This window comes from Miscanthus floridulus, chromosome 16, assembly GCF_019320115.1.
Source record: "Miscanthus floridulus cultivar M001 chromosome 16, ASM1932011v1, whole genome shotgun sequence".
Classification (NCBI taxonomy): domain Eukaryota; kingdom Viridiplantae; phylum Streptophyta; class Magnoliopsida; order Poales; family Poaceae; genus Miscanthus; species Miscanthus floridulus.
Window position 1 is genome coordinate 103,856,842 of NC_089595.1, and position 9,963 is coordinate 103,866,804.

At 56.5% G+C, this 9,963-nt stretch overlaps 1 protein-coding gene across 1 annotated transcript; it reads right to left on the reverse strand.

Moving 5' to 3' along the window:
- Nucleotides 1–7,234: 7,234 nt before the first annotated feature.
- LOC136511170 (gibberellin 2-beta-dioxygenase 3-like) lies at nucleotides 7,235–8,614 on the reverse strand. Its single transcript, XM_066505349.1, has 3 exons — nucleotides 8,238–8,614; nucleotides 7,769–8,126; nucleotides 7,235–7,621 (listed from the first exon to the last, which is right to left on the reverse strand). Exons 1-3 carry the CDS (start codon nucleotides 8,612–8,614, stop codon nucleotides 7,379–7,381), a joined length of 978 nt encoding a protein of 325 aa, XP_066361446.1. The 3' UTR covers nucleotides 7,235–7,378.
- Between the last annotated feature and the right edge of the window lie 1,349 nt (nucleotides 8,615–9,963).

Sequence of the window (9,963 nt, forward strand, 5' to 3'; positions counted from 1 at the left end):
GGTGCATGGACATCGCCAGCGACGCCGAGGACTCCTCGCTCCTCGATGCTCGGTCATCACCAGCAATGCCGGGGACTCCTCGCTCCTCGGTGCTCGGTCATCGCCAGTGACGCCAGGGACTCCACACTCCTCGATGCTCGGACATCGCCAGCAACGCCGGGGACTCCTCGCTCCTCGGTGCTTGGTCATCACCAGCGATGCCGGGGACTCCACGCTCCTCGGTGCTCGGACATCGCCAGCGACGCCGTGGACTCCATGCTCCTCGATGCTCGAACATCGCCAGCGACATCGGGGACTCCACTCTCCTCGGTGCTCGATCATCGCCAGCAACGCCGGGGACTCCTCGCTCCTCGGTGCTTGGTCATCACCAACGACACCGAGGACTCCTCACTCCTCGGTGCTCGGTCATCACCAGTGACGCCGGGGACTCCACGCTCCTCGGTGCTCAGACATCGCCAGCGACGCCGGGGACTCCTCGCTCCTTGGTGCTTGGTCATCGCCAGCGATGTCGGGGACTCTAGGCTCCTCGGTGCTCAGACATCGCCAGTGACGTCGGGGACTCCACGCACCTCGGTGCTCAGACATTGCCAGCGACGCTGGGGACTCCACGCTCCTCGGTGCTCAGTCATCGCCAGCAATGCCGGGGACTCCTCCTTCCTTGGTGCTCGGTCATCGCCAGCGACGCCGGGGACTCCTCGCTCCTCGGTGCTCGGTCATCGCCAGCGACACCGGGGACTCCTCGCTCCTCAGTGCTTGGTCATCGCCAGCGACGCCGGGGACTCCTCGCTCCTCGGTGCTCGGACATCGCCAGCGACGCTGAGGACTCCTCGCTCCTCGGTGCTCGGTCATCGCCACCTCGCCACCTAATCCGAGGACTCCTCGGTGCTCGGACATCGCCGCCTACGCCGAGGACTCCTCGGTGCTCGGTCATCGCCAGCGACGCCGGGGACTCCTCGCTCCTCGATGCTCGGACATCGTCAGCGACGCCGGGGACTCCATGCTCCTCGGTGCTCGGACATCGCCAGCGACGCCGGGGACTCCTCGCTCCTCGGTGCTCGGTCATCGCCAGCGACGTCGGGGACTCCTCGCACCTCGGTGCTCGGTCATCGCCAGCGACGCCGGGGACTCCTCGCTCCTCGGTGCTCGGACATCGCCAGTGACACTGGGGACTCCATGCTCCTCGGTGCTCGGACATCGCCAGCGACGCCGGGGACTCCTCACTCCTCGGTGCTTGGTCATCGCCAGCGACGCTGGGGACTCCACGCTCCTCGGTGCTTGGACATCGCCAGTGACGCCGGGGACTCCACGCTCCTCGATGCTCGGAGATCGCCTGCGACGCTGGGGACTCCATGCTCCTCGGTGCTCAGTCATCGCCAGCGACGCCGGGGACTCCTCGCTCCTCGGTGCTCGGACATCGCCGCCTACGCCGGGGACTCCTCGGTGCTTGGTCATCGCCAGTGACGCCGGGGACTCCTCGCTCCTCGGTGCTCGGTCATCGCCAGCGACATCGGGGACTCCATGCTCCTTGGTGCTCAGACATCGCCAGCGACGCCGGGGACTCCTCGCTCCTCGGTGCTTGGTCATCACCAGCGACGCCGGAGACTCCATGCTCCTCGGTGCTCGGACATCACCAGCGGTGCCAAAGACTCCACGCTCCTCGGTGCTCGGACATCGCCAGCGACGTCGGGGACTCCATGCTCCTCGGTGCTCGGTCATCGCCAGCGACGCCGGGGACTCCTTGCTCCTCGGTGCTCGGTCATCGCCAGTGACACCGGGGACTCTACGCTCCTTGGTGCTCAGACATCGCCAGCGACGCCGGGGACTCCATGCTCCTTGGTGCTCGGTAATCGCCAGTGACGTCAGGGACTCCTCGCTGCTCGGTGCTCGGTCATCGCCAGCGACATCAGGGACTCCTCGCTCCTCGGTGCTCGGTCATCGCCAGCGACGCCGGGGACTCCTCGCTCCTCGATGCTCGAACATCGCCAGCGACGTCGAGGACTCCTCGCTCCTCGGTTCTCGATCATTGCCACCTTGCCACCTACGCCAAGGACTCCTCGGTGCTCGGACATCGCTGCCTACATCGGGGACTCCTCGGTGCTCGGTCATCGCCAGCGACGCCGGGGACTCCTCGCTCTTCGGTGCTCGGACATTGCCAGCTACGCTGAGGACTCCCTGGTTGCTCGGATCTTGCTATGTCTCGTCGGTGTGCTATCAAGCTGCTCCATGCTATTCAGATCAGGGTGCTGATCTTAGGCAGCACGTCTGGGGTCTTGATACGCGCATGCCAGACGACGTTGGCAAGCTTTCAGACTTCTTTGACCCTGCTACAAGATTTATTCTTCATCTTCCAGCAGGCTCGGGGACTAAGTGGGCACACTTTACCTCGCGGTGAATGTGCTTGTTCTCATCTCGAGGCTACGCCTGGGGACTGGCTACCTGCTCGGCTGGTCTTCTACTTTATGACCCTGGCACCACATGACTGCGTCACCTACTATCAGGCTCGGGGACTAGCTATGGGGGTATGGCCCCCAAGACATGGGCTACGCCCCTAGGGGTGGCCCGGCCCACAAGGTTAAGGCGTGCACAGCGCTGCTCAGCGTGCACCGTAAGATATTGTATAGTACCAAATAGGCTACTTTACTTGTAACCCTACCTCCTCTAGAGTATATAAGGAGAGGTAGGGGTCCCCTAGCGGAGGGGATCCATCACGTTCCATCTAGATCTCATTTACATACAGTGATACAATTAGACACAGGACGTAGGTATTACGCCTTCACGGCGACCGAACCTGGATAAAACCTTATGTCTGTCTTGCGTCACCATCTCGTTCGTAGCTTACGCACCTATCTGCCGATAATCTACTTCCTTGGGCATACCCCTAGGTAGACTGCCAACCATATTTCGTCGACATCCTACACATGCTAGTGAGCAAAAACACAAAGCCACCTAAGCTCACTAGCAATGCTCAATAACAAGGCTACACAAGCCAAACTATAGAGCGCAAATTTCTTAGTTACACAAACTAAGCAATGTGACTAACAAGATTACTCAAACCGAATTAGTCACGCAAGGGAGCTACTTCTATGCTACACAAGCAAGAAAGTAACTAGCAAGCTACACAAGCTAACTAATTACAAAGAGCAACTACACAAGTACAATATAAATGAAGTAAATACAAGCTTGTGTAACGAGGATACAAACCAACAGGAATACAAGGATGACATGATGATTTTTATCCCGAGGTTCACGTGCTTGCCAACACGCTAGTCCCCGTTGAGACAAGCTCCAAGATTACCGTTGGTCCTCTTGCTAGTGGTGATCCGCAAGTCACACTCTCCCACGTGGAGTGCTTACCACAAGCTCTAGCACTTGACCCAGCCAGACCACTTGTCATCTTTCGGGTCTCGCTCTACTATAGTTGCTCTTCGCGGTTCCCGCGGGGGAGCATAATCCCCCTCACAATCACTTCTCCGGAGCACCGCACAATCTTCTTTGCGTGCTTCAACGGAGACTACCACCAAGCCATCTAGAAGATAGCAACCTCTAAAAGTAACAAGCACCACCGGCTTATAACTCGATCACCTAGTGCCACTCGATGCAACCTCACGATAAAATCACACTAGAATCGCTCACTCACTCGATTGGATGAACACTATCAAGCTCAAGTTAGAGGGCTCATAAGCACACCTACAAAAACCACCAAGGCTCAAGGGTGCTCGACAGCTAGCCCAAGGCCGACCAATGCTTGGTTTTATAACCCACAAGAAAATAGAGCTGTTGTACCTCTTCACTAGGCACTTTTCGAACTGACCGGACTCGTAGGTCATAACGACCAGACACGCAGGTCACAAAGTCCGGTCGCTAGGATGACGCCACATGTCCCCTCCTTTTGAAGCCAACTGTTGGGCTTCAACGGCTAGCTCCCCCATGCGCATACCCTTGAACGGACGGGCCTAGGTCCAACGACCGGGCGCGCCGAGTCCGAGTCCGGTTACCAACGCATTTCTACACAATTGTCCGGACTCACCTTTATCCTATGACCGGACTCGACTCTATCAGCGTCCGGTCACTTCCAGAGAGGTTCTAGAGAGCTCTTTTTATGACTGGACGTGCCTGGTCATCACTGATCAGACTCTCCGTGTGTCCGATCGCTCCTGGACGTGTTAAAAACACTGACCAGACTCTGTGACTGGACTTGCAGGTGTTGACCAGGCGCGCATATCGTAGAGTCCGGTCACAGACCTTTCAGCGCTAAAACGACTATAACTCTTAGCTCAGAACTCCGATTTCGATAATCTTGGATATTTTGGAAAGCTTACTCAGAGGTCTACACATCCAACATACATACTTAATCCAAATCATAATGGATCAAAATAGTATTCCAATCCAAGGACCATCCTATAGTTTGGAGTACAGCGAAAACCTTTTTCTCTTCTCTAAGTTGATCCACAACAACTTCAACTTCTTCCCCTTTGCAAATGTGCCAACACCACCAAGTGCAAGTGTGTTAGCATTTTTACAAATATTTTTCAAAGGATTAGTCACTCAATTTACCACACCACTTGATTCTAGCAACATCGCACAGTTAGATCGCTCAAGTGGCACTAGATGACTGATATGCAAATAAGTTCACCCCCCTTTAGTCCGCCATCTCAACCCTACAACGGTCCACTTTGTAGCAGCAGTGCGTGGCCTAGTGGCGGCTCAGTACGGCGCGCGCGCCCGCTCCCCCGCGCCCAGGCCGCAATCTAGGCCTGGGCCGAGAATTCACTCGCCCGCATGGGCTGATTTCAGTTCGAATGATATGAGCCATCCATCCTGATCAACGGCCGCGGCCGGCTCTACCCTAACCCTAGCGTCATTTCTTCCTCCCTTTTCTCTCTCATCGCCACAGCGCCGTAGCCAAAAGAGAAAGAGAGCAGCGTAGCGACACCACCATCGGTCCCCTCGCCGGTGCGCACGCTCGCCCTAGGCAGAGTTCGCCGCCGTCGAGCGGTCTGGGCGACGGTGCCCTAATACCCAACATGCGCTGCGGTGGGCTCGCCCTAAACCCTAGATCTTTCCATTCAGTTCTTTCTCTCCCCTTCTCTTCTCTCTCACCGGCGGCGTCCGAAGTGGCAGCACAAGGCAGTCGGAGGAGGAGTGCGTCGCCGCCGTGGGCCCATCGCCGGAGCGCGTGCTCCCAGTGGGTGAGCGCGCCCGCCGTCGAGTGGCCTCGCATCGGCTCCCTGAGCTCGCGCGCCGGCGACCCAGCGTCGCGGGTCTCTTCCCGCGCAACGGCGATGGTGACAACGGCGAGAAACCGGGTAGGTCCCTCCCTTATCCGTCCTTCCTTCTAGGGTTAGGGTTGCTCCTCGCGCCCGCAGTGGCTCGGGGTGGCTTCCCGCACAGCATCGAGGCAATGGCCGGCGGTGGTAACGGTGTGTGCGGTTCCCTGGTAGGAGAATCCCCTTCCTTTCCTTTCTCGTTCTAAATCTACCCCAAACTAGATCTCAACACTAGAAGAAAACCTTGGCTCTGATACCAATGTTAGAATTTGTAGTACCTCTAGGAGCAGATCAGTGGGTAAACTTGACTTGGATATATAACTTGATGATGATGTACCTCATCTCGAGTCTCCAGTTGCGGCCACGGCGTCGGCGATGAAGTAGCAGCAGAGCGGGCCTGATCTGGTGACGGCGGTGAAGGCAGTGGAGCTTCTTGTCGCTCATAGCACGCCCTCTAGATCAGACTAGGGCTAGGAAACTCGGTGAGGGGCTAGCGGCTACGATGAACCTCTTGTCTCGAGCCCCAGCCCCCACCTCCTTTACATAGCGCTGCGCGACGGGGGCCCACCAGCCAGGAGAGCGGCTGGGCGTCCCCGATCAGGGCGCGAGTCAAGGGCCCAATTGACCGTTGGGCCAAATTGATGGAGATCAACCTAACAATGTTGTCTTACTAAGGTATGTATAAGTATTAATTAGCCAAGATGGTATAAACCCAAAATAAGCTCATTGTTGTGTCTGTCGGGTCTTCGTGTGTTACGGCTTACTGATTGTCGATTTCAGTTTTACTGCTAAATTATGCGAAGAAGAACATTGCTGAGTGCCTGAGTGGTCCTGTACTTCTAAGTTCAAAGCTCGTAATGTATGCTGTAATGAAGATAATCACACGGTGTTTGTTTGTTTCAGCAAACCGCAAGTCGGTTAGCTATAGCCAACAGATTATTATCTATTAATCTGAAGAAGTTACCATTATCACAAATGGTTCTAAACCTGTCATGGTCAGTGGAAAGACATATAGCAGGAGACGACGCCAAAGTGGCTAATGAAATAATTAAATAAGGAGGGGTTAAGGCCTAGTTGTGATAGAATTTGATTATAATAAGTAGAGAAGGGTTATGGGCTCAGTTGAGACCAGGCCCATTAGCATATTGTAAACCCCCTTACATATATGAGGGAGAATTATCAATGAAAGGCAAACAAGTTTAGGGTTAAACTCTTTTATTCTTTTCTCTTCCTCAGGCGCCGCCGCCTCCTCGTCGCGCACACCGCCGCCCCGCTCACCGCTGCCTGCCGCAGCCGCCCCTGGCATCCTGCATATGAGCCTATGCAGGTAACCAAACATGGATGGACTACACCACGAGGGCCTAGGTAAGAGGTTATGCCGGCAACCAAACAGATCCATAGTGATTGGGAGAAGGAGCCGACCTAAGGTGAAGAAGCCCATCGGTGCACTGAATCACACATGGCCAGACAACTATAAATGGAAACACAAAAGGGACTGAACACAAGAACGCTTCAACAAAGATGGACAAACAAATCCTCCGCCCTTGGTATATTTGGGCAGAGAACATGCGTCGTTGCTATATTTGGATAGCTCTCTGCCTCTATTACCAAATTTGTCCCAAACCAAACGTAGTACTCCCCCATCCTTTCCTCAATTCAGACATTCATTTCGTCAGTACAAGAAACAGTGAAAAGATCGCATACCATATATAGAAAGCACTCATAACATTGACACAGCATCAAGCCCAGAGAGCCAATACAACAAAGCTCTCTCTAGCTAGCTAGTACCACAGCAACTGTACAGTTGGTATTGGCACCACAAGGCATGCATGGAAGAGGAATAAGAATCCAACAGAACAGAGCACACCTGTCCCCGTGTGGCCGTATCCAACCCTACCCACCTACTCCTACATATAGCAAGCCGTACGTCCGGCTAGCCCTTGTTCCTGGTCCATGAAGCAATCAGTGCTAGCTCCTGGTGGCCTCCAGTGATCTCCGGGGGGCGGGGGCATGCACCGGCTAGAGCCCGATCGAGCAGAGCTGTTGGGGTCGATGGCAGAAGCAACTGCGTGCTCGAACCAACCATCTCTCGACGACGGTGTGGGCGACTATCACTGGATGCGGAAGGGGTCCAGGCGGTTGTCTCCGAGGCGCGATCGGTAGGCAGCCTTCTTGTAGTCGCCCCATGTGAAGTCCCTGTACAAGCTCTGCTCGCCGTGCACCAGCAGCTGCGGCAATGGCGCCATCCGCTGCGCCGGCGCCGGTCCCGCGAAGCAGATCATGGACACCCGCGGCTTCAGGCTGTTGGCCACCACCCGGTGCCGCACACTTTTCAGCCTCCCATTCGTCAGCACCTGTCGCACCACGTACACATGCATCGGTCAATCCATTGCCTGCGGCCGGCGTGCGTGCGTTGCGTACGACGACGACGACCCCCCGTGCATGCCATGAGTTCATGGCACGGGTGCTGGTCTGTACGTCTTGGCAGGCACGGTGGTTACCTGCAGCGAGTCGCCGACGATGACGAAGAAGGCGTCGCGGTCGGGCGGCACGGGCACCCACCGCCCGTCGTCGTCGTGGAGCGCGACCTGCAGGCCGGCCGTGCCGTTGGAGCGCAGCACGGACACCAGCTGCGGGTCCGTGTGCTCGCCGAAGCCGGTGACGCCGCACGAGTCCGGCAGGCGCTGCAGCAGCGGGCACGCCGGGTAGTGGTTGATCCGGAACACCTGGTCGCTCGCCGCGTCCGTCACCATGGCGCTCAGCGCGTCCCTCGGCGCCACGCCGAGCCCCTCCGCCACCACCTCCAGCACCGACGTCGCCAGGCCCCGCACGGCGGCGACGTACTGGTTCACCGCGTCCCTGCACGCACGCGCGCGAGACACACACACAGTACCTACCCATCGTTAGAAACGCACGCACGCGCGGCCCTCCACTGACACTAGTTGTCTGCTGATTGATTGGTTACCGCACCGCAGCGAGGATGACGGGACAGGGGAGGCCTTGGCCACCGAGGCGGCGTGGCCGCCGCCATCGAAGGCGAGGAGGAGGTACTCGAGCCACCCCATGTCGCCATTGCGGCCGATGAGCTTGTTCCCGTACCCGAGCGGGTTGGCGGGGCCGCACGCGTCCTTGTCCGGCTGCGGCGACGCGAAGAACCTGATGGCCTCGGCCTCCAGCCGGTCCACGACGCCCGTTGGCACGCCGTGGTTGACGACCTTGAAGAAACCGAACCGCTCGCACGCGTCCACGACGGCCAGAGCCGCGCCGGGGCTGGACAGGTCGACGGCCGGCACGCCGAAGAAGGACGCGGCGTCCCCGGGCGGCGGCTTCGCGTCGAGGACGACCATTGCCAAGAAGCAGAGCAATGTACCCGTAGCCGGCCCGAAGCTCTACCAGTACCACACTGGTCACTCACCGCTCGAGCTCGAGTGCATGTGGCGAGCGAAGGCTTCATGGCTCGTATATATAGGGGGAAGCAGGGCAGGGCAGTGGGGGCCGGGCCGGGGCCCCACGCGGCGATACGAAACGAGCGGGGAGGGAGCGAACAACGTTGGTTGCGAGCTGTTCATCGTTCTCGTCCCACCTTTTCCGGTCTGGTTTTCTGCATCGTGCTTCTGAACTTGTTATCCCTCCGGGCCTTTTGAGTTGGTTGAGCGCGGCAGATCCGGGCTTGATTCGTGGGTGGCTGTAGCGCCCTACAGCCCCGGGGAGAAGAAGCGACGTGTCCCGACGTGATCCGCCGGTGCAGTGGGGTCGGAGAGCGTGAGATGATAAGTGTCCGGGTGCAGTGCTGTTCGTCGCAGATAATGTTTCTGTTGATGGATTCCTGCAACCAAGGGTACAATGACGAGGCGGCCTCCATCAGTATCGGATCCATCAGAGAGCTTTTTGAATGAGCGAGCAGTGTGCATGCAGTCGTTTGGGCACTCTAATTATTGATTGCCACGCTTCACATAGCTCGGCCCAGCGCTGACGAAAGTCTTATATCCCACTCTCCTACGAGGCGTCCCTCTCTCTCTCTCTTTTTTCCCCCTTTTAGCAGATTATTATCAATTAAGGATTATCAGGAGCTAGGGGTCAGAGAGGAGAAACAATAGAGAGCTTTGGACGTAGCAGATTATTATCAATTAAGGATTATCAGGAGCTAGGGGTCAGAGAGGAGAAACAATAGAGAGCTTTGGACGTTTATCGTCTTTATTTATCTCTCTTCTTAATTCGTGCTATGACATTGAGCCAAGGGCTCCGAACCACAGCGACGGTCATTTTTCTCTCTCTTTGCCACGGCCTCTAAAGACCGCTGCCGTAGGTCATCTTTAGCACCACCATAAACCTTGGTTCCCCTCGTGCGGTGGCCTCACCGATGATGAGAAGGATCAGGAGATCCTCCATCGTCCAGTCTAATTATAATAGTTAGGATTTAGATTAAATAAATTATGTCTGATGGGCTATCGAATGACATCATCTTGGTCAATTTCTCGCTAGGTCTTGTTTCTTGCAGAGAACTCTGGTGCGATTGCCTACCTAGACATTCAACCTGACACTATTCTTCACGTCATTTTTTATATTTTTGCAGAGTTGATGTGATTGTTGGGGATGGTTGTGTTTCCGGTTTGCATATTTATGTCACTGGATCGCTAAGTTCTGTTCTCATGGTGGACAAAAGTTATCCAATCCCCTAGATTTGGCCTGATTGGCG